Source organism: Polistes fuscatus, unplaced genomic scaffold (genome assembly GCF_010416935.1).
Source record: "Polistes fuscatus isolate 324 unplaced genomic scaffold, CU_Pfus_HIC Scaffold28, whole genome shotgun sequence".
NCBI lineage: Eukaryota > Metazoa > Arthropoda > Insecta > Hymenoptera > Vespidae > Polistes > Polistes fuscatus.
This window is the reverse complement of record NW_025113105.1, coordinates 507,998-534,436: the sequence shown is the minus strand read 5'-3', so window position 1 is coordinate 534,436 and position 26,439 is coordinate 507,998. Positions and strand designations below refer to the sequence as shown.

General features: G+C 29.8%; 1 protein-coding gene across 5 annotated transcripts; it reads left to right on the top strand.

Annotated features, from left to right (window-relative positions):
* The first annotated feature begins 4,811 nt into the window (after window positions 1–4,811).
* Window positions 4,812–7,286, top strand: LOC122519037. 5 transcript variants are annotated; one of them, XM_043638198.1, is made up of 3 exons: window positions 4,812–6,456; window positions 6,535–6,685; window positions 7,050–7,286. In XM_043638198.1, the coding sequence occupies exons 1-3, from the start codon at window positions 6,093–6,095 to the stop codon at window positions 7,051–7,053; spliced, it is 519 nt and encodes a 172-aa protein (XP_043494133.1). In that variant the 5' UTR covers window positions 4,812–6,092; the 3' UTR covers window positions 7,054–7,286. The 5 variants fall into 4 exon arrangements, 2 of the variants coding, with proteins under 2 accessions (XP_043494133.1, XP_043494132.1); XR_006304234.1 differs by having other exon boundaries at window positions 4,812–6,090; window positions 6,172–6,685; XR_006304233.1 differs by having other exon boundaries at window positions 4,812–6,685.
* The last annotated feature ends 19,153 nt before the right edge of the window (window positions 7,287–26,439 follow it).

Below are 26,439 nucleotides of genomic sequence, written 5' to 3'. Positions count from 1 at the left end.
GGCCACAAATGGTGCATAAACAATCCAGTTTTGGCCATCGTCTTTATTCATTTAATTTATTAAGATGTCCAAACGTATGTTTTTTAATTTTCAATATTCAAATAATTAAGATAAATAGACTAGAAAAGATAACGTAGTAATAAAAAATTATTTTTTATGCGTTGTACCGCGAAACGGCGGTACATCTGTCACCAAAAGGTGGTCTAGTCTGCAGAAAGGGGCAAAGCTGTTTATAATGTTGCTGGAAACGAGAAAGAAAATGTTAGTACACTTTTGAATGTAAACGCTGCGAGAGAATTTGCTCTATCACTGACTACTTTTAAGTATGAACGACTACTAGATTTGCGCTGACTCAGCTCCAAAAGATTAGGGCATAAAAAAATCCGAGAATGGGTGGATGACAAGTGAATCTTTTTACGAATATTTTACTAATGTTTTCTATCCATTCCTTCTGAACAATAAAATTCAACTTCTCGTGATAGTTTTCTTGGTAGGCCATGTTTCTCATATGTCTATTCATCTGAGCAAATTTTGTAAGGAAAAACAGATTATCTTGTGTTGTTTTCTTCTTCACTCCACGCATATTTTACAACCATAGGACGTTTTTTTTCCTTGGAAACAACGATGGAAAAATTTGATTAAAAACTGGCGTATACAAAATAATAATGTTGATGTTCAGAAACATACCGTTCCAGTTTTTTTACATAAACTTATTACTGAAGAAGATTTTACGACTACTATATTAAGAATGGATTTAACACTAGATTGCCTAAGCAAGTCATTTTGACTGCTTTTGTATTTCAATTAAAAAAATAATTATTTAAATAATGACACAGCTTCTTATAATTTTGTTACTTTTTCTACAACATATAAATGGGTTAATTAATCATTGTTGTTGCCCCCCCCCTCCTTCACTTCTGGTATATATGTGTGTTATACCTATATTGCCGAAAAGCAGTCATTTTTACTGCTTGGAAAAGACCAGTTCGTAATTGGTTCATAACTAAGTTTTTTATGGTCAGTCAAGTTGGGTCCCGAATTTTTCAGAAGAACTGTGTCCCGAGATAAGTTCAAGCAAATTCTACGATTTATTCGTTTTGACAAACCGACTGAAAGAAGTACACGCATCCGAACAAATAAATTTGCCTTGGTTTCAGAAATATGGGACAAGTTTATTGAAAAAAGTCAAGCTTGCTATCAACCAAGGCAAAACATAACAGTTCACGAACAATTATCTCGAACAAAAGCTAGGTGCAAGTTTATACAATATATGCCTAATAAACCGAATAAATTTGGCATCAAATTCTGGCTTGCATCAGACGTTACTAGCAAGTACGTGTTGAATGGTTTTGCTTACTTGGGGAAAGATGAACAACGATCATCGTCAATTCTTCTAAGCGAATACGTTGTTCTGAAACTTGTCGAACCATATACAGGCTGTGGAAGAAGTGTCACGACCGACAACTTTTTTACGAGCATGTCACTAGCGACGAAATTATTGGACAAAAAAACTACATTAGTTGAAACTATTAGAGGAAATAAAAGAGAATTACCCAAAGCAGCCAAACAATCGAAGGATAACATGCCTCGTTTTTCCACTCTCCTATATAGATCAGAAAATTGTGTCCTTACAATATATAAAAGCAAACCGAACAAGAATAGCTGTTCTAAGTTCCAGGCATGAATTTGTTAAAATTGATAAAAGTAATAGAAAAATGTTACCAGATTTTATTCAGTTTTATAATAAAACAAAATTTGGAGTTGATATGACAGATCAAATGGCCAGAAAATATACGGTGAAATCTAGTTCTTGTAGATGGCCCCTCCAAATATTTTTTAACATTTTAGATTTGGCTGCAATAAATGCTTGGATCCTTTATAAAGAAGTGACCGGAATACAAATAGAACGAAAACAGTTCCTGTTTCAATTAGCAGAACAGCTTTCCGCCGATTACACAACTGAAAGAGAGAAACATTCATCACAACAGGAAGACCCACAAGTATCAACTGCAACATCTTCAAATACAACAGATTCTACCAAACGAAAAATTTGTCAAATACGACTTTGCCACAATAACAAAACAAATAATATTTGTCAAAAATGTAAAAAGTATGTTTGCGGAAGATGTACATCCAAGAAGATTTGCACTTTTATTTGCTTAAAATGTCCAGATAATGTATAAATTATTTTTTTTCGAACTGAAATACATTTTTTTTATTGTTAATACTTATTAATAACTTGTTATATGACTGTTAGTGATATAAAATATATTAAAAATTACTGTTAAACAAATTTCTTTGCGCATTAGTTATTTTTTCACAATGCAGTCATTTTGACTGCTTTCAGGCAATATAGGTATATACTAAGCTCCCGTCTTTCTAGTGTTAAAGCTTGCGGTTTATATCCGTTTGAAGCGAATTAAGTTGATTATAATAAGTGTGTTGAAACGAAAGACCACGAAAACAATCAAAGTATTTCTGATGAAACAAATTCGTTAAAAACCATACAACAAGTTTAATCTCATCAAGAATACATCGAGAGTAGAATTGATCATAAGCTTTTACAACATTTCAAAAATGCCAAAGCTACAGATATTGGTTGGGAAACGGGTGATAAACACGAGTCATTATACAATTTTTGAGCCTATCAGTATTATTTATTTGCCAACCAAATATTTTTTATTGTTAGTAATAATATATCACGATAATTATTTCTAGCATTTTCTACCACAAAAATAAAATAAAATTAATTTGTATGATAGTCCTATTATAAGAAATTGAAAAGTACGTTCTGAATAATTTGTGTTCAGTAAAATTAAGGCATTTGACCGTTTTGTATTGCGCACGGAATAAGTTAGATAACGACGGCGTTGAAACTTTAGATTGGTTAGAATCACACCCTAAATAGAATCGGTCACGATTGCCTTAGTTGAGTTATGAGGGCGCGAGGGGGCATTAAAGATACATGTAGGACCGCCTTAGCATGCCAGGTACATGCGAGTGCGTCTTGAGATAGGTGGAAGGGGGTATGCGTGCGTGGGGCCTTGGTCTCGAGAGCGCACGCAGTTGTCCAGATCTGGATAGCGAGAAAAGGGGTTCGTTTCTGAAAATAGAGAGTGACGAAATGTTGGCTTTGTTTAAGTGAGAGCTGTGGTGTTCTTTGTGGTGCGCTTCCTAGCTATTAACGTGTGAAATTTAGGGGTTGTTGCAGAGACACAACCTTTCGAGGATTGTAGCTGCAAGGGTACAACCATTCCTTACAGAGAGTAGCGGTGTTTCTTTACAGTGCTTGCCGGTCTACCAACGTAGGATAGAATTGCAGCAACTCAAGCTACACCCAGGTTTAGGCTGTTTGCGACGAGAATAACGACCATTTGTAGGACTGATAACGTGTCTAAGTAGATTGTGGTATCTTGAATAGTTGCGGCGAAAACAAAGGTAAGAGAGGTCTCTAGCGTAAAAAAAAGAGGTCCCTCGCAACGATATTAGTGCTTGTATTCTTTCTTTCACTTGTCCACAGGGTACTACTTATTGTACTATTTGTTTGAATAAAGCCTTCGCTTGCTCTGGCTTTTCTCTCAACTTCGTGAGAGTTTTTATGCCTAGGCAAGTGTTCTATACCGCGTAAAATTGTATTGATTGATTTATTTATCCTTTCCTATCTCACTCATTCGTACGTTGAATTAACTGAACTTACGACAATAATTTCAAATTGCTTAAGTCTTATATTCTACAAACAATTTGATTAGTATATTATTTGCGAAATACAGTTATATTATATATTACATTTAATTAAAATTTAAAATAATATAGTGTAGTAAAAACATGATTTTCAAACATTGATTTAAGGCATATGCCTATTATACTCTCTCCTATTTACCCACGCTGTACATGCCTGTAGTATTGTACATAAGTCCTACCTATAAACTCTTATACTAGTAGATCTTCACCAATAAATCGAATTAATTAAATAAAATCTGTTAAACTAAAAGTAAATATATATCTGAAAATTTATATTCGTTTTCATAAGCAAACAACGTATTCGTTTTTGAGACAAATTATAAATATTCCAATATTATATAATATCCAAGAATATCCAAAAATTATCTACTCTGAAAAATTTAATCGAAACACTTTTCTTTCGTTAAGTTTTATTTTATACTACAATCATGTCAAAACGAGGGTAAGAGGTAAACTTTCAAACAGTTAAGGAAGTGAATATAAGACGTTGCTATTCTTGAGAAATCAATACAATCGGTGGGACCATCTTCCGACCCTGTGGGGATAAATTTTAAATGATAGAAATCAAAAAAGAATGCTGCCTTAGTCAATAATTACTCTTAAGAAGCAATCAACGTGTACGCAAGGGAATTTAATCTAGTAGTTATTTCTTTATACGTAAGTAGTTAATTTGCAATTTCAATAAACTTACTCAAATTACATAATTTCTTTTAATTGTAAAAATTCTTTAACCGAATTTTTATTAGGGGTTATATCCACTTGTGATTTTCAAAAAATCGATTTTTTTTTTTTCATTTTTTGAATGTAAATATATTCAAGAATATTCTCTGAAAATTTCAAATCGATCCGACAATTAGTTTCGGAGATATGAGCGTATTAGTAAGAACGTCTCCGAGCGTTCGAAAGTAGGCGGAGCACGAGCCGGAGTATCAGCTTTTTCTGGTAGCCGCTATACTTTTGTTCTCGACTTATATTGTGTTTGGAACTCTAAGATAATAATACAAAAGGTCTAGTTTATACGTGAAACATATATGTTGAGGAATTTTAAGTTAAAAATATGTGAACTCATCAGTTAAAAGTGATCTTCTACGTGGACAAGTTGTGTTTTTGCTCAGTTTGTGTATTTCTCAGTGTGTATAGTTTAATTAATTAAAGAAAAAAATGCCTCGTAAAATTAGCAGAGAAACTCGTAGAATTTCCGGTAAACAGTTGTCTCGAAGAAATAAACGGAAGAACGTTTTTAATCCGAAAACCGTGGAATATGATGATAGCAGTTTCAGCGCCTCAGCAAAAAAATTTAAAGCGCAAGAGGAAATATATGTAACTCGCGATACGTCAGTTGAATATAGAATTTTAAATTTTATAACTGTGTTTACGGCTATTAGTGAGTATGTATTGTGTAAAACTTGCCGTGAGCCAGTAAAATTTGAAACAGCATCAGAACGTGGACTTGGTTTTAAAATTGTTATCTTATGTGATAAATGTAGTCCTCGTAGTGTAAACTCTTGTAACTTTGTCAAACACTCGTATGAAATAAATCGACGATTTATATTTGTGATGAGAACCCTTGGGTTAGGTTTGAAAGGTGCTACTCAATTTTGTGGGCTAATGGACATGCCAGCTTTTTTGCTCCAAACTTCATATGATATGATCGTTAAAAATATCCACGAATGTGTGTCAGTAGTCACAGATAAACTTTTAAAAAAAGCTTGTGTTGAGGAAATGAATGCCACGTCTGAACAGCAGGGTGATGAACATAAGAGTGATTTAACAGTCTCGGGAGATGGAACTTGGAAAAAAAGGGGATTTACTTCTCTATTTGGAGTTACATCTCTAATTGGATACTACAGTGGAAAAATAATTGATCTTTTAGTTAAAAGCTCTTACTGTAAGCAATGCGAGCCTTGGAAATCTCACAAGGATACTGCTGAATATCAGGAATGGTGGAAAGAGCACAAAGACGTATGCTCAGCTAACCACGATGGGTCATCAGGAAAAATGGAAGTTGATGCTGTTATTACCATGTTCAAACGTTCATTGGAAAAGTATCAAGTTCGTTTTAGAAACTACATCGGTGATGGTGACTCTAAAACTTATTCGGGGATTTTGAAGGCTGCTCCTTATGGTGAGACAGAAGTAACGAAGAAAGAATGTATTGGGCATGTTCAAAAAAGAATGGGCAAACGGCTAAAAGACATAGTAAATAATACAGTAGAAGAAATGAAAGATAAGAATGGAAAAAAAAAAAAAAGTTACTTGGTGGCAAAGGTAAATTGACTGGGAAACTTATTGATAAATTAACCGTTTACTATGGTTTAGCGATTAGGAGACACTGTGATTCTGTTGACAGTATGTATAAAGCCATTTGGGCATCTTATTTTCATAACTGCTCTACAGATAAAAACCCTCAGCATGATAATTGTCCTATAGGAGAAAACTCGTGGTGTTCGTGGCAAAAAGCGCGAGCCTTGGGAACTTTGCCCAGCTATAAACATGATTATGAGGCCTTACCACCTGATGTTGCAACAGCTATTTTTCCAATTTACGAAGATCTAAGTAACAAAAAATTATTGGAACGATGCGTTGGTGGTTTTACCCAGAACAATAATGAAAGTTATAATCAGCTGATATGGAAAATAACTCCAAAAATTATTCCAGCTGGCTCTAAAATTGTGGAAATAGCTGCAAACATTGCAGCCGGGGTCTTTAATGAAGGTAAAACATCTCTTCTTTATTATATGAGTGCTATGGGATTATCACTTGGACCCAATGCTCATTCCTTCGTGAGTAAAGAGGACGCAGAGCGCATCTCAATTTCGGACGCAAGAGCGCAAGGGTCGACGCGCGAGGGGAGAATGGCTCGTAGACAACAACAACTAAACATTTTGGATGCAAACGACGAAGTAGAGGGTTCCTCTTATAGTACTGGAATAGATGACACGATGTAAGTTGAAAAAAAAAATTTTTAATTTAGTGTAAATCATTCCCGAAACTTTAAACGCGTTTATCTCAAAACCGTGTTTTCAGAGTCGGTGAGGAAAATTTCTCCGAAACCGCTAAACCGATCGGTTTGTAATTTTCACACAACTTACTCAGATATATTTTTCAGGTAATGATCGAAGGAATAAGGTTTTGGACAATAATTTCGATTTTTTAAGCCACTTTGAAGTGAAAAATTTTCATGAAAAACTGAATTTTTTTTTTGAACAGCCGCCATTTTGTCAAAAATCAAAATTTTGACTAAACCTTCGATCATTACCTGTATTTATTTATTACAAAACTAAATATTTTTGGTTTTTGGTTTTCAGATAATTTGGACCAGAGATATCTTGTACACCGCCAAGCACTTTTTTTTGGAGGTCTCTCCGCAGATCATCTATAGGAGCTAGGGGATCCAATATTTTTTTAAATAAACCGCTGATTGTTAAAGTACATTAAATTCTGTTTAAGTACATTTTTTCAATTAATGTATAAAATAAATAGCCTCGTCGGAAAAAATTCACAAAAAAACGCGTTTTTTCTGCCTCGCAAGTGGATATAACCCCTTAAAACTGAAAATATATACAGTTCATTAACTTTAGCGATATTAAAAATTACGTTTGTTTGCATTAACATGTTAATTGTCACAGTGATTTTATTACATAACCTGCCATGGCGCTAACACGAATTTGTTATTATTATGCATTACATATTATATTAAAATATTATTTTGAAAAGATAAGTTCTATATAGCTATATGAAATGCATTTATCTTACTGAGTGATTATAGGTAACCCCCAAAGCGCTGAAATGCATTTATTTGTGTTGACTGGATTAGTAAAATCCCGAGATAATGCAATTGAAGAATTGAATGCCTTTTATCGTGTGTAAACTTACTTAAAAAAACTAGCTAAATACAAAAAATGCCAGGACAAACCAAAACAGGACGATTTTATACAATTTTACAAAAAAAAATTGTTTTAATCTATGTAGGACAAACACAAAAACCCATACTAAAAAATTCCAGACTTTACTGGTTCACCTTTCTTTTATTTGAAATATTTCAATACGACACATTGCAATATGCGTGCATAATATTTAAGTATATATGTTATAATTATTTATTTAAATAATACTACATTTATATGTTTAATATGACAATAATTTCCTCGCACAACTGCAGTAATGATAATAATATTGAAAAGTTTAAATATATGGAAATTTATTCAAATTATCTTCTTTTTTTTCTTCTTTTTTATTAGGACTTCGTCCTGTTATAGCTTTTATTGCTATTTCCGAGAGTGTTTTATTGTTTTTACCGAGGGTAGGTTACTTTAAATATGTTCCTGATAATCATGGTTTCACCGGTCATCGATGTGACCCCTGTAGCGCTTTAAGCTAACTTACAATTAGTATCGGTTGCCGGTGGTGGCTATGACATTCAACGTTTGAACATTATTATGTTGTTGTACAGCTCGAATTTGAAGTTTTATAAGAAAATTCATTTCTGGAACAGGATATATCAATCTTAAGAATTATCATCTCTTTAACAATTTTTATGCTATTTCTTTTAGATGTCTCTTTATTGAGATTTATGGTAATAAAATTGAATTTAACTTTTATCGTAATACTTTTTATGAAATAGTATTTGTAAATACATATTAAATGGTTTCTTAAGAGAATCTGTCTTTTTAACAGAACTTACTAAAACTCAATTTGTAAAAGTAAAATTTCATAAACAGAAGGAACTCTATATGGAAATAACTTTTCTTTTAATTTATGAACATAAATTTTTGTTTTCTTTCAATTTATGAAAATAATTATCTTATTCGAATTTGAGAAGGTATGAGAAAAATAATTTTATATTTTTTTAAGATAAGAGATCTAAATTATAAAAACTAAAATATATTTAAAAAATTTTTAATCGATCTTTTCTTTTCTCGATCTAGAATATTAACTAAAATTATGTTTTAAACATTTCGTTATTCAGTATTGTGTACGTTTAATTTATTTCCACGCTCAATTTTTATCTCGTTGTAGGCAAGATATGTTTAACCTAAGAAGTCACTTAAGAAAAGACAAAAAAAATTCTTGCTGCTAATGCTCAAATTTGGTATACTAAGATTATTGAGACCGATGATTATAAATTAAAATTGAAGATAACACAAAAAGAAAAGAATTAATCTATTGCGGTAAACACATATGTTTAAAAAAGGTCAAATTTCATTGAAATCTGGTATAATAATGTTTTGAAGTTACTAGTTACAAATTAAAAATCAAAATATAAAATATATGTATATATGTCCACTATATTGAATCTATTTTTGAAATTTTAGTCATTGATGGTATACATTTACAAAATTCAAAATACGAAGTAATTATAATTAAAATGGAACTTGATCTTTTTCTAAGGCTTCTTAGAAGCATACTAAATTCGCTGCTAATCATTCCTCATGACAACTTTTGTCTTAATGATACGAAGAATCTTATAGAGGAATTTCCTCTTTTATTTAAAATAATTAATTCATTAGATGTTTGTAGTATTACAAAAACGTTATCAAATTTTCTTCTATTTGTTTAAATTCATTATACGCATTTAATTGTATTGGACGAAGCTTTAAGTTTCAAAAATTGCATAGAAGTGAAAAATCCTAGATCTAGAACGATTGAAACATATTATCTATTAGGATAGGTGGTTTACCCTTGAAGAAGATATGCGCTTAAAATCTTATCTTTACTTACAATTACAGATGTAAAAATAACAAGCTTCTTTATTTTTAGTTTTATTTTTTTTAATTTTTAATTTTTTTTTGTATTTTTTTTTGTATTTTTGTCTTGTTTTTTTTTATTCTTTTTTATTTTTATTCTTTTTTATTTTTTATTCTTTTTTATTTTTTATTCTTTTTTGTCTTTTTTTTTCTTGTTTTTTTTCTCTTTATTCTTTTTTTTATTTTTTAAATTACATTAATTTTCTACTTTACAATTTGTCCGTGAGCATAAGGTAAATTTCTTTTCTTGATTAGATTAAAATAATATTTGGGTAGTAATGTACTACCCTTCAGGGTTATCGTTTTCTTTTATAATTTTTATGGATATAAGTTTACCAGATGTTTCCTTTTTAGTCTTTTTATAATGTGAGTAGTAAACGTTTCTGCGGCTAGTTGGCTAAAGTGTAACTGCGGGTTCTTCTTCCTATATTTTGTTGTAAAATTTTCTATTTCTTCCATCACTGTAATTAGTACAAGGTCCTTTCGTATATTTCCCTCCGTATGAACCATATAGGGCGTCGACTATCATTCTTAGTATTTTCAATTACATTTATTTTAGCTTTATTATATAATTATTCATTACTGCTGTTCCCTATAGTGATAACCCAAAGGGTTCATTATTGGTTTTATAATGATTTTATAGACTGTTAATTTATTTTCTAGGCTGACCTTGAATTTTTGCCTAGTTTGTCGAATAATAACTATATTATTTTGTTTAATATCCAAAGAGATTTCTTTTATACAGTATGAAAGCAAAGTGGATGTACTTGCTTGTGTTTGCTTTTATCCTTTTTTCTTCTAACTATTTTTCTATTTTTCTTACGTTTTCTTGTAAAAAGGTCATCGCTACTGCTGGGTCAGAATGATAGCTAATATATAGCACTGTCATCAACAAACGTTAGTATTTTTCTTCCATCATTAGTTGGAATATCACCTGTATAGAGTATGTATGGGACAGTGTATCAGTGTGAGGGTCTAAGGACACTTCTTTGTGGTACATCAGCTTTGATTTCTTTAATTTCGAAGTACACATCTTTGATTTTTATAATAAAGGTCTTGTCCCTTAGATATGATGATGAAAGTATATTGTGCATTTGCATTAGTAAGAGGGCTCTAGATGTATCTACGAGCCCTACATGCCAGACTTTATAGAATGCTTTTTTAATGTCGGTCTAGTTGTAATAATTTGTGAGCCCTACACGTAAAATAGTAAGTTTAGCATTACGAACTCCTGTGCTGAGACGGATTTGTTACCACCAATCAAATAAAACTAATCGTGCCATTTCAGTGAGGTAATTTTTTGTCCTGGCGGTGCATATATAGCCGAAATTTTAAATTTATTAGTGTTACATTGTACTGTAACTGTAGTTGCTTGATTGTGTTTGTGGCAAATTTGACTATATAGATGGTGTTTGATGTTACTTTCCAATATAAATGCTTGTAACTTCGTGTGCCTTCCCTTGTGGGATGTCTTGTTTTGAATATATTGTAATATTAGATTTTCATATAGTTTCTTCTGGTGAAAGGGTGTGGGTTTTCGAAATGAGTATATCAATATTCTTATTGCATAAGAATGTTTCTGTCTGTATGACCCTTTGTTGCAATCTTTTAGCGTTTCAAAATGATATTTTCAGGATATCTCCATTTTTATTTCTTAGTTATCACGTTTGTGAGCAATTGTAGCTTAGTTTTAGTTTGTTATTTTACTATTTCGTTTAATTTTATTATTATTTTTGTTAGTATCCTGTATTTCTAATTGATTGTTTGAAGAGTTTTTTTATTTCTGTAGCGTCATTTGTTTCCCTCTCGTTTATTAATTGTACAGTAAGACCTCTTTATGTGCGGTCCTTTTTTATACGATTTCATTTTTGTGCGATTTGTTTTGTGCGATTTGTTTTGTGCGATTTATTTTGTGCGATTTGTTTTGTGCGATTTATTTTTATGCGGTATCTAAATCTCAGCAACGTTGCTACCAGTTTTATGTTTTCTTTCAATGTCATATACATGTGTGGACGAACTGATTACATGGTCTCCTTGACGACGATGTATCCGGACTTCGCGACACTGTTCATCTGATTTAAACAATCTCCTAACAATTATTTAATTTGATTGAAAGCATTTTCACATCTATATTTCGCAAATAATTGATGTATTTTCTAAGTGCGACTTTTTTTATGCGGTCCCTATCCACCGCACAAAAAGAGGTTTTACTGTATATCGTACAAAGTTGTTTATAATATGTAAGTATTTATAAAATTAGCGAATATTTTTTTGTACGATTTCTTTTATGCGGTCCCTATCCACCGCACAAAAAGAGGTTTTACTGTATTGTGGAAGTCGTCTGTGCATAACTATTTGAGTCAGTAAAATTTATTTTTTCCCCACATTGTGTTTAGAACAGAGTACCTACGTATCATCTTTTAAGTAAGTTACCTCTTCTTTGTTGTATATTTTGCTGCGGATGTACTCTACTTGGAGGAATTAAGATGAGTTTTCTTGAAGCTACTTTCTTATCTCACAACCTTTGTAACTAATTGGTAATTGTTTCTTTGCAATTGTAGCACTTTATTGACTCTATCTTTCTTAAAATGGGGCAGTTAGTTGACAGGTGATTTTGTGCACATCTTACGCACGTAGGTGTTCTATTGCAATAATTTTTTGTATGTCGTACGGCTAAAATCTTATGCACTGCTGCATATCTTTTTTATGTCGTGGTGGTTCTACGCTTATTATAGTATTTAGCATTTTCTTTATACTAAAAATATCCTTGTTATTGCTTCCAGGCGAGAATTTTCCCATAAACAACGGCAATACTTGTTTTATATCAAATTTCGTCATACAATTTACTTCTCTTATCTCATGTCCCAGCTTAAAATTCTTTTTGACGGTTGTATTGGCTTTTTTTCGGATGTAAGCCTCTGATGACTGTTTTGTAGCTTTCTTCCGTCTTCAGCTGATATATGTGACGACCGCGTTTTTTGACTTTAGAACTTGTTTTACTTTAAGAAATATTTCAGGAGTATTAGTTTGTATTTTTAACTTGATGCAGCTTAATTTGTTTTTAAATATAGTTTTCTGTCCCTGTTTTGTATAATTAAACAACTCTATACGGGGTTCTACTGATTGAGCTAGAAAGTAAATTGGTTGTGATTTAATAAAATGAGGTGTAGCTTCTTTACATACGTTCATCTTTATCTCTTCTTCTTATGAGTTAGACGAATTTGATAGTGATATTTCTTCAAACCAGTGTTGCATCTCAGAATTGTTTGCATACGGAGTTATTTTACGCATGTTACTTGCTTGTAACTTCTTTCCAGTTATTATTTCGATCGTCAATACTTGTTTTAGCTACTATTTTCTTCGTAATTTTGTTATCCACAAAACCGAACTTGTGCTCGGATTTTTGGAATCTGCAGTTTTGTGTATGTTTAACTTAGCATAATCTTTTTTTTAGGATATATTTATCGCCGTCAGCGATAATTTTAATCGATATTCAGTAGATTTCATGGCATTATTATAAGATCGAACCATCACAGCACTCGCTAGCCGTAAGTCATCTGTTTACTTTAAACGCTTTAAAAAGTTTAACCAATGTTCGGAAAAAAGTCGAAGTCGAAACAGGTCTTCCTGCTTTAACAACCTTGCTGATCAACCAGAAATATTTATGTAAATTTCTGAACGTAAATAGCTCGAAAACAGACTAATAGATAATCGACGATTCAAAGGGACATTTGTAATTTTAGCCAAATTTTCTAAATAATCTTTACGTTTGCTCCGATATATCTTTTTCTCTTTTGAAACATCGTTAAAGACTTTACCTTTACTATATTGTTTTTAAGTCAAGTGTTAAATTCTAGCCGCAATTAAACAATTTGTTTTAAAATCAGCTTAAATATTTTAATAGCAGTGTGTTTTAACTTCAAGCCTTTCTTCAATTATAACAACTTTTGCAATAAACTTGTAAATTCCGTATTAGTTCAGTGCCTCGATTTAGTATTCCTTTTATACAATTTAATACTACTTTTAACAAAATCTCTCACATTTTCTAAAAATAGCGGATATTACATTATTTAAAATAAATACAATGTTTTTCTTATGAAAAAAAATGTCAGCCTATTATCATGTGATGCTTTATAATAATTACTAAATACAAAGTAAGGTTACTTAAATACTTCATTTTTTACAAATCCAGTAATCCTAAATGTTTTTAAGAATATATACCGTTTTTTCGGACAGAAAGAATATTTTTTGCAGTTAAACGTAGATAATAGTTAATTCTTTATTAAATTGGAAATTTATGTCAATGGACATTAAACCTTGCGAAACTTTATATATAGCTATTTCTACTAGGATTGTGTTAAAATTGATTTTTAGAAAAAAGTTATATTATCGATAGATAATGTAATACGCATTAAATTAATAATATTATTTAATACATTATATAAATAAAACGTAGGTAATAAAATGTAATACAATACTGTAGTAATAAATTAACGCGTTCACGGTTGGCTCAACTACCAATTGCAAATATAAGAAGTAAAAAATTGCTGGCAAAAGATCTATTGTTTTCTGTTATTTCAATTAAATTATTTTCTTTGTCATCATTATAGTCAGAAAATTCTAGCTCATCGGATGTGTCAAATGTCATTATTTTATCTATATTATCTTCAGTTTCCAAAATTTATTGTTTTTTGAAATACGAATACTACCCCTATATGCTTTTATTGATGTCTTATTGATGTCTTATTTTTAGAATGTAATGACATTTTTCGAATAAATGAGCCGTTTATTTGATAATAACCTAAGACTATTTTTTTCCGCGAAATGTTTTTCATGAGAGTTGACTTCCAGTTGTAGATGTTATTATGATCAACAACAAAATATATAAAAATGAACTTAGGCTACTTTCTAAATAAAAGGCTCAAATATCTACTAAAAAATAATGCACTATATACAGAATACAAAATTTAGATCGAAGTATGGTTGGCTTACTTTTCTTTCCTTCAAATTAGTACTTACAACTTAATATGCAACGGAGAAACACTTTTATAATTTTGTACTATGATTATTCTCTTTCCTATAATTATAAATTTGTTCTGTAACACCTGCCTTACTTTACAGTCAGTTTACACTTTTGTAATAATGGACACTTTCAGACAATGTAATAAAAAGATTCATTTCGCTTTCAGTTTGTCCTTCATTTTTTGTATTGAGTGTATAAATTCAAAAGAATAAATGTCTTCATAATTTTTCTGATTGGTCAGATTGACCGGTCGTAGTAAATAGGAGAGGTTACAACTACTTCCCCTCAAAAAAAAAAAAAAAAAAAAAAAAAGAAAAAAAAAACAGGAGAGAAAAAGTAAGTAATGAAACATTTATTGTATGCATATTTTTAAAAAATTAATTTAACAGTTAATGTGGATTTCAAAGAATGTAGCATTCCACCTAACACTTCTCGAATTTCTAAAACAGCCCCTTATATAAACACACCTTTCAGGTTTTCCGGACAAGTAAGAGACCACGTCTTAGAAACAAAGTCACTACCAGAAAAGCAAATCCGAGTAAAGCATGCAGAGTATGCTCTTCAAAGTGAAAACGAAGCAAACTAGATATATTTGTAAAAGCTGTTGTGTACCAATACACGTAGGTGATTGTTATACTGCTTATCATACGAAAACGAAATATTAAAAGTTGAATAATAAATAAAATTTATTAAAGTTTACTTTTATTGTTTTACTTCCACATCCAATTACGAACTAATAGCCAGTGACATGAGATAAATTTTTAGTAAAATTGCCGGTCAACGATGTGTTAAGATTGAGAAATTCAAACCTAATAATCAGTACTGGTTAAACTGGATACTAACTGCAGATTTATCAACTAAAACTAAAGTACACGATTCGACAGAAAAATTATAAGTGTAAATATTTACTTACTAATTTAGTGTATGATTCAACCAAAAGAATATATATATCTGTCCATTTCTATTTTGGAATCATTCCTTCTGAACTATTCCAATTCTTACTTTCTAGTGCATGTACTCTTTCGCGTAGCAAATGCATTTTCAAATGCCACAGGATTTTTTTCACTGACATGAGTAAGGCTGATTGATTTGATGATTTTTTGGATTATTTGTATTGTCGGACGTTAGATCTGAACGCCGTAAAGCTTTTAAGCATTTTAACGGAGTTTGTTGATAGAAGAAGTGAAAGTCTTTCAGATATGTAAGAAATCAATTCTTAAATAATAAATATTAAAAATATGTTACACTTGTGTGATGGCTTGAATGTATTGTGTAAAAAATTTCGTAGATAGCATGAGTTTGAGAGAGTGTATAGGTATAGTGAGTGGAAATATGTAAAACATACATACACATACAGATAGACCGACCAATATACAGGATGTAGTAGCATAAACGCGGAGTACTATGAGATAACTTCAACACATCAAAATCAGAACAAAAGTTTATATGAGCATATTCCTATTTGACCATGTTTAGGAATATATCGAATCGGAGTTTGGATTAACTGAATGCACTTACATTCACAAGAGGTGTTCAAAATAACTTCCTTGTACCTATGCACAAGCTTGCAGTCGTTTTACGGGCGATTGCCTTACTCTTTCTCCATATTTTCGAACAATTGCTCGGATATACTGGAAGTTTTTGATAATTCCTTTCACGAAGTATTTCTGCATTGTTTATAGGTTTTTTTTTTATAGAGAATGTTTTTAAATAGCCTCACGAGTGAGAATCCAACAGATTCAAATCGGAGGAACGAACAGGTCAGGTAGCAAGACCCAGCGGTGCTTCATCATGCGTTAACTATATAGGTTGTTCGACATCCAGTTTAACGTCCTATTTCCGCTTTTTGTATAATCATTGCGATAGAAACACCACGTAATTCGATGTAACTCCGAAACAAGGTCAAATAAGACATATTTACAGGAATTTGTATTTCTGCTTTAAAGCTATTCGTATAATATTTTCCACTTATTCTGTTACTTATTCTGTATTGATGGAGAAATACATAGTCAAATATGGACAGAGTGAGTGTGGGAGAAAAAGAAATAACTTTGCGGTCTCCATATGATTCAATATTTAAAATTAAAATCTTTAGATAAAAACTGAATTGTATTATACTATTGGTTTTCTTACCAATAAATAAATATATAATTGCATTCCTTTTGATATCACTCTTTAACAGTTTGTATTATCGGCAATTAGTGGAAATATCCATCAGCTTTCCATATAAGAATAATTTCCGTTAAATCCTTCGTATTTTTTGTCAATTAGATATTGTTTCATTATATAATAGAAACCTTGTTAAATGTTAAATTATTCCAATTCATAGACAATAATATTTTTGTGCAACAATTAAACCCAATGTACTTGATAAATATTTCTTATATGAAAAACTAAATATATTTAAAGAAGAATTGCAGGTAACAAAAGATAATAAAAATAAGTCAATCAGTCAGAAAAAATTATACTCTGCATTTGTTAGTTAGTAAATCAAGCAATTGATAAGTCAACGTTCTAGATAGTATAAAACGGGTAAACAATTAAATCTTTTCTAAAAGTAATAAAAGTATATTTCAGCTTAAAAAAAACGTTTTGTATTCTATTACAATTATTTCCGAACATAATCATTCGCCTATCATTAAGATAAAATTTACTCTCTAATCAACACGCCGTTAGAAGAAAAGGTAAGTGACTTAAAATCTGTATTTTCGTTATCGTTTTTTCTGCTTCCTTAAATTCTAACATTTTCCAATCTTATCATCTTTTATTATATTTCATCGATCAGTGACACGTATTCCACTATTCAGTATCAAGTTAATACTTGCAAAATAAGGTTGGTTAACGTAAAGGTCATTTCCTGGTAAAGCCTTCACGACCTTAACAATCTTATATTACGCCACAAGACGTAACATATTCAAAACTTTAGTTATGTTAAGTCTTGCATAGAATAACTTCATTTCTTTGGTTCCTAATAATATATTTTTCTTGCGAGAATTTTAAAATATTCCACTTAGCGACTTGTTTAAGATCCAACCGATGCCTTACGGTATTTATTAAGCAACAAATATTTTATCACACCGTTGTTGAGGGACTAAACTTTTAAAAATTCTTGGTCACTCTTATAATCTTCTACTATTTCCTGTTTGCGTTTATTTTCTTTTTATATTTCATAATTTTTTAAAGATCCTTTGCTTCGATACTTTGCTGCTACCAAGTATTTTCTAATTTTTAAAACATTATCTAATTAAATGTATTATATAATAAATAAATTTATTAAACCAATAGAGAACAAACTATGTCAAGGACGGATAAACCTACACTTGAAAGGCCATAAACCGAAGAAATGCATACTTCTTATCTCAAAAATTTACTACTGTGAAAATATCGACAGGATGGATCAGCTGACAAAGAATATTTTTTATATTATATTTTGGAGCATGTCCTTACATAAATATGATAGATTAACGAGAGACAATGTATTTCAAAAATATTTGAAAATAATGCACATATTTCAAATATCATAGATAAAAAACTAGGCTCAACTATAACAATTAAGAAATCAATTTGTCTCTTTTCTTACAACTCCATTGCAGGAAGCCGAATATCTTTACGCAGTTAGTTATCTTTGCGAACTTATTAGAAGCAATTGATTACTGTTAAATATTATTAGCTTCATGTTAAAAGCAATAGATTTTAATCGAACGATTGTAATGTAACATCCCTATTATTTGAATCATGCTTCGATGATAACGTTAAATTAGTGTCCGAAGTCAAATTAACTACGTGACTTATTCGAATTGTGAAACGAGTATCTATCGATTCTTTAACAGAGAAAATATATTTTTTCTGATCTTTATTATTTTGGTTTTATTATTGTAAAGTATATTATACGACACAAGAAAAATAATAAGGCTATAAAAATCTTGGGACCAAACAAGCACAAGAGTAGCCGAATTCATTATTAGATATCGATAAACAATCATTAAAAAAAATCTATTGCAGCGAAAGAATTCTCTAAATTATGAAAAAAGAGATCAAGAGAAATGTTGATTTCTCAATATAATAAAAAAAAATAATTACGTTGGCGAAACGAGGAAACTTCACATGCTTTTTAATAAAAATGCACATTTTTATTATATTCCCTACAAAATTAATATAACTTCCTCTACAAAAAATAAAAAAATAAAATAATTGAAGATACTTTATAATATAATATATATATGTAATATTAAAAAAAAAAAAAAAAAAAAAAAATTAAAAAAGAGACCAGAAAAAAATTTCTTTCCTATCGAGGAATCGATCTAACGCATCAGAGACACGAGGATCATTTTTGCGAAATTTCTATTCATTTTTTCGAAAACGCTTGAACATATATTTTATGTAAATACAATAAATATTCTCATGGACTATTACAAATGTGAAAAGTTTCAAAAAAAAATCGGAAAGAAGTTACTTTTACGGTCCTCCCATAAGGGTATAACAAAAAAATAGAGAGAACCCCCTTCCCCTTTAAACTAAATGATTACAAAGTACCTTATTTTATTAAGCGTTTGCCATGTTTATTTCAGAGATAACTCCCTCCGTTATATATTAAGTTCACAAGAACTATCGAAGCGAAGGAATTCCAAAAATTATCGAAAAACAGGCTATAATTTAACAGAATCTAGGAATAAATCAGGGTAGTAAATAAAGCTGTGAGAAGAACAGAATTCGCAACAGAAACCAATCGCCACGCTGATCTATGTTGTAACAAAATAACAGAATACATCGTTAATATTAAACGAACTCCTGTCTTTTACTCTGTCCTTACAACATGGAAGCTTGAAAGAGTAAATTTTATTATCAAGCAGTTTGAGAAGGCGCGTGCATGTGTCCGTGCACAGTAAAGAAATTGAAGATCCTTACATGACTATACGAATATGTATATACAGCATTCCTAAGAGACAAGCAATTCACAAAAGCTACAACATTTTTAGTTATAAAAGCGCATTCCATCAAATATCTCAAACCTTATATCAGTCTGATATATTTTCGTAATGCAATAAGGCTCCTAACCAATCGGAGTTATGAGTGTTGATTACTGTATCCAATAATAATTACGAGTCATCTTCAGTAAATTCTAACGTCATGTAGTTAAAAAGGATCGGTAAGAATCAAAGTCAGCTAGTCAGTAAATGTAATCAACCTATAAGAACAAATACCCTATAAATCCAGTTTTTGATTAGTTATTAAATCCATATCCTGTATTTAGTGAAACCGATAGTAATTATTAAGTCTGTATTTTGAGAGATGAAATAATTACAATAAATCGATTTCTTTAAGGAAATAACTTATATCAGAAACTCTGTAAATTAATTTGAATTTTATTGGCATCTTTATTCAATGGGGGTGGAGGGAGGAAAGAGAAAAGGAAAGGTGAAATATTCTCTCTCCCTTAGTTACACTAAATTTGTAGTATTTATGTATACAATGCCACAAATTGGCCCTTACTACAGAAAGTAATTCATGCTAGAGATAAAAAAAAAAAAAAATTACCAGCACTTGATATAAATTATCTAATTTTATGACAGTGATAATTATTTAATAATTTTTATAACGGATTATTTATTCCCACTAGTCCAAGTCGCTACCTTTTTTTCTACTTACAAACTTCTTAAGCTTATAGGAGTAGAATAATTGACACAATTTCAGTGAAAATAAATAGAACCTTTCTCTAAATAACTATTATAAATCCTGAGACAGGAGGAAAATATCAAGATTCAATATCAAAAAGTTATTGGTACACGAATGTATGGTGAAAAAATATCTCGTAATTCGCGCGACTTTAATTTTTTGGTTGAATTTAAAACAGAATTTTTGGAATAAAAAAATTAATGATATACATATTTACGATCATGTTTTTAACAAATGTTATAAGGCATATGTACGACATTTAAAAGAAAATAGAATTGTGTTCCTTCTAAACAAATTAGCTTTTAACATTGTATCCTAACACTTTACCATTTAGTGTTACGAAAGGATTAAAAAAATACAATTAAGTATAATTTAATAAAAAAATACTAATGACTTTAAAATCATGTAAATAAATTTATTTAAGAGAAATGTCTCCTATCAAATACAGCCTTAAAATAGTGTACATTGTCCTAAGCATTTTTTTCGTAAAATAAAAAATATTAGGTTATATTACCAGCTCATAATTGTTATAGACTAACCCTCATTTACTTATAGATTACGTTGATGTTATAGTTAGATTATATGTAAATGTGAAATGTAAACAGATTTTCATTTCCGTTAAACTATAAATATAAAATCAATGCAAATATATATAAAAAAGGTATCAACGTTCTTAGGTTTATTTGCGAGGAAGAAAAAACGAATGGAAAAGTAAAAGGATAGTCACATACCAAAGACGACCGTACATGCTATGCCTTTATAGTATAAGTACCTACGTTTTAACTCTTGCGACTCCGTTGCGGTAACTTCCAATAAATAAGTGAGTGTCAATTTTGCAATTTTGTTATTATTATCTACACTGGGAATTTTTCTGATATCTTTTTATATTTATATGATAGTTTATTAGTTGACAATCACTTAGTTGCCTACCCAATATTAATAGTGTCTAAATAATACGTACAGTAAATATTGTATTGACCGTGCTTGTAAGACAGAAAGATCTATTCTATAATTAACGGTTCTATTTTTATTATTTTTACAGCTTTATGAGACACGCGTTTTATTCATTAATTTAAACACATAAAATTAATAAATTACTTTTGAAAGAGTATGTAATCGTTTGAAACAACTTTTTATACTCTTTTTGGTTTCAAAAGTTAATATTTGCAGTTTATTTAATTTTAATGTAGGTATACGTACGGTTTATTAATCTTACCTAAAATGTGTGTCATAGTCATTGTCGCCTCTGGTCATTTAGGGAATTCAAAGAGTGTCAATAGCCGCCCCGCCGCGCCCTTTTAACCGTTGCTAAGCACGCCCAGCTATGCCCGCTAACAAAACCGCATTTGCTATTCTCTTCCGTTGGAAAGTACACGCCCACCATTAGGACCTATACGACAAGAAAACAATATACAGAGTGATTCACTAACTCTTGCCCAAGATAGCTCCGAAAATGTTACAGTAGCAGGAAAGTTTATACAACAAAATTGCAAGAAAAATTAAGGAGTATAATATGACGTCAGTTTTTCTGCTAGGTTTAGTCGCTTCTAAGATTTAAGAGGCAAGTTTGTTTTTTTAAATGGAATGCTATGCTTCGGCACTTATTTTCTGATAGCGGCTATCATGGTGAATCCAAAAATGTGCAACATTAAGGTATTTGAAGATCAACAAAGGTCAAAAATATAAAAAACAAAAACTGGGTGTGGCCTCCAACGCCCGATAGAAGCGAAACTCGTATTTATTATGTGAAAAATAATCAATTGATCCATATATAAATATGTACTTATTGCGAGAAAATGAAACTAAGAAATAAAACGAGAGAAAAAAGATGGAGAAATTTAATAATTTAAAGATTTTATTGTCAATATTCGAAACAGTATTTATAAATTTATTGCTGATTCTGTTTAATCTCCTCTATTTAAAAAAAAAAATTATAGTAGCTTATAGTAACTAAAACATAGTATATTATATTTTTTTAATTATCGTATATTTTATATAGTTATTATATTTTGCATTTAATTATAATGATTATTATTTCAATATAAATTATTCTACTAATGTATCAACCATAAGAAAATAAGTTATTAAAATATGAAATATTTTACTTTATTCAATAAAAAAAAAAATATCTTGAATAACCTCCGAATTCCATCTTATTATGTTAACCTATTTTATTCAGGTTTTAGAGCTCTTACCGACGTCAAAAACGACGCATAAGAGATCTTTACATTACATTTGTTATCTTTCTGGCCAGTTTTTTCGGATATCAGATGAAAAAAAGTTTTCTCTATAGCTCTAAGATAACTTTGTACTAAGCGGGTTATATGTTACTTTTTAAAATCTAATTTCAGAGGTTTTCAACTGGTTGGTGTTTAATTCCTTTAAAAATACCAATGCTTTGTCCAATTTAAAATTGGCCTGTAAAAAATATTACGTAGAAAGAAATTTATATATGTAAATTACATATGAGATAAATTAGTAGAAACACTGCCAGACTTGACATAATTAACCTATATTTTTTAATTGAAAAATATGTAAACTTTTAATTTCCTTAAGAAACAGAAAAAAAGACTTGCATCATTTTCAAAATAAACGGCCAATATTAAATTATCCAACAGGAATGTTAATAATAGTAACATAAGATTTTATTGTCTTCATAATCAAATATCAATATTAACACTATAAAAATTATGTGAAATAAATCTCTGTAATTAAGTTAACCGTAATTAAATGTAAACATTTTCATTTGATTAAATCAAACAATTATTCACGGAAAATTAATTCAGACAAAAATTGTCTCGTTTATTTGCAAATTAGAAATAATTAAGACGTAGTTTTATCGGGTTAGGATAAAACAGAGTACCGATTCGTGTCTGTTAATACTGAGATACGCTTAGAGAGTTAAAACGTTTAACGATAATCATGTTATCAACTTAAGAGCAAGTTTAATCGCGTAAAGGAAAAATTAGCTCGGCAAATGTATCTGAAATAATTTTTTACTTTTTTTTTTTTTCTAAGTTGCATGAGGCCGTTATCTGAGAAGAAGTTAAACTTCTCGTGCAAATTAAACTTCCATTTTTGATAATATTAAAAGAAATAAATCATCTGTTTTTTACTTTTTTTTTATTAAGATTTATTATAACATATCTTATATATTAAATATATAAGGTATAATATATATATTGCATTATGTAGAAAATATGCTTTTTCAATTATGTTTTTTTATGTGGCATAAGCTTTTTTTTATAAGTGGTATAGTTTAATTGAGAGTATAATAGTTTCAGTCAGGCATAAAAAACTTCTTTTCATATTGTTAATAACAAAGTAGACATAATAAATCATTACGAATTCAGCAAAAAAAGTTTCACTTTAAAATTTAATGCAACAAATTTTTATTTTTAATTTTTTCCCCTGAAGTAATTATAAGTTATAGAACCTAATTTTTCATAACTCGTTTTTTATTATCGAATAATAAAATTAAACACGCTTGTATTTTATAAGCATTGTTCAATTCATGAAAACATGTAGCAATCTTTTTAATTCAATTTAAACTAAAACTCTGGAATATCTCAAAATCGGAATAATGGTCTTTACTATTAAAAAAAAATAAAAAAGAACGATTCATACCCAAAACTTTTTATGTTCATTTATTTCACATTTTTAAAGATATCTTTTTTTGAAGATTGTACCAATTGAGAATCCTCTCGGTAAAACAGGTTATGATAGTTCTGACGATATTATATACTATATATAGAGAGGAGAGAAAAAGTTGCTGCGGAGACGACAAAATTAAAAATGAGAGGAAACTTTAGCTCGTTCTCGATCAAAGTGATAAAAACCCGAGCTCGTATTCGATCAAGTTTGAGAACATTTATCGAGAAAGGTGAACCGAATTTCAAGTTGAAAAAGTTATAGAGAGAGATAAAAAGAAAGCATTTTAATCGAATTTAGAATTAATTTGAAGATCGTCCATTGAAAAGAACTACATTTGTTTACTTAACAATTTTACTTTTCCAAAAAAAATAAGGAATCTTTTTTTATACATAAATAATTTTAAAATCATTAAATTAAAAGAATTTTTCTAGAATATGAATAACTCCGTATAGTACGGTATTTTTATAGAATCGTTTCGTTTTAGTAGAGTTTGAGAATAAAACAGGGTATCCTAGAACATGGTTTTACTCTAACATGGTTTGAGAATAGACGAATCCCCAAACAATACCGAACGTCATGTGAGTACAAAGAGACAGAGTCGTCAAAATAAACACAAATTTATTTAATAAAAACATAACAAAAGTATGAATGTAGGTTTAATGAATATATATAGTAGGACCTTGATTAACACCAGCGACAAACGACACGGATAAATCATCAAAGTTCAATGAATAATAAAAATTAGGGTTGAATTATTTTAAATAGGATTCTTGCATGCAAAAAAGATTTTTATACTACAACTTTTTTATAGTATATATGTACTCAATTATGAATGTGATCAAAGTTAAAATTAAAAACAAAAGGGGGGTTTATCAGTTATTTCAAACCACATTATTTTAAACCTAATTAATTCAATGTAATTTTCACTATACTGTCAAAAATGAACCATTAGATAATGGTTGTTATATTTACATTATATGGAATTCATTTAGTGTTCATGTTATCTTTTAAATATCTCAAAGAAAGATTTATGACATAAACTAGTTTAATAATTATGGTCACAATATGTATATGTGTATATATTTATTTACCCAACTAACTAGCTATAGAAACGTATGCTACTCGCATTAGAAAAAGATAAAAAGGAAATGTCCGATGTACATAAAAATTAAAAAACAGAAAATGAATAAAATAAAAAAATATATTTTTTTTTATATATATGGATATGTTTTATATGTATGAGCCGTTTATTTTGAAAGTGGCCTAACTCCATTTTTCATTTTTTTCCGGTTACCCACGGTAACATGTACAGCTTCAAATTATCTATCAATAAAGCATTTAGATTTTTTATATTTCGAGTAAATCGTAATTCTTGACACACATAAGTTTTCAGAGTTAGTTGAATTACTGAACCGTTTATTTTGAAAGTGGCCTAACTCCATTTATACTTTGACGAAGAAGAAAGAAAGAAAGATATATTTGAGAAGTTTTGGAATTTGGGAGATTTTATAACAAAAATATATTGCTTTACGAAGCTATCGAGCGCAAATTGTGAAACGAAGACGTCAAAAAACGGAAAAGGCTCGCCAAGAAATTTGAGTTTTAGATTTGTTAATACTAAAAACGGAAAATTTACCGTTTGTAAAAAGTTCTTTTTCGATACATTTAAATATGTTGGATGCGTTTCGTCAAATGAACCGTATAAAATTTTCTATAAGACATCAATGAATGAAACGAAAATTTGAAAGTCCTGAATTTAATACCACGTCGGGGTAGACCAGAAAGTTCGAAAATATTGTATTGACCCACTGTATAAAAATATAAGACAAATTACAACCACAAAATTCAAGGACATAATTGACTTATTACGATATATACCACCGGAACATCATGATTTCTTTAAATCCCTTTCACATAAACAAAATGAAAAAAAAATAAAAATTGTTTTGTAAATTATGTTTGTAAAAATGTTTTGAATCGCTAATTTATATTTTTAAACGTTTATAAGATATGTAAATAAAATAAGTATTGTTTTTTTCGCAATTTGAAGCATCTTAATTATGTTGAATGGACTTCGGTTCTTTAAATTTTATGAGCGTCTGGTTGTTAATTTGAAAGTGGCCTAACTCCTTCTTGGTAAGAAAACGCCATTATTCACTTAATAATTGCCATTATTTTAATAGGAACTGTAATTTAACACCTTCGATACACTTAAGCAACATAACTCATTGTTATTCTTTACGTATTTTGAATTGCATTGAAACCAAACCTTTAAATATCTCAATTTAAGGTTAGATGGAGTTAGGCCACTTTCAAAAAAACGGCTCGTATGTATTATTATATATTATTATTATAATAATAATATTATAATATATATTATTAAATTATTAATATACTTATTATTATTTATATATTAATATTATGTAGGATGAAAGAAACCATTTCTCGGAAATGCATTTGTTTTGATTAGGTACGCGATACCGCTTGAAAAAGTCGGTCGTCTGAAGTTTTGTTGCATCAAACCTCTCGAATATTCCCTATCGAAAGTAAAGATAATCCAGATGGTTAATATTCGGAAATAGTCGGGAAGTTTCAAGAAAG

Bases quoted from the DNA above. Each gene is read 5' to 3' on its own strand.
- LOC122519037 (XM_043638197.1), top strand. From the start codon at position 6,093: ATGTATAAAGCCATTTGGGCATCTTATTTTCATAACTGCTCTACAGAT.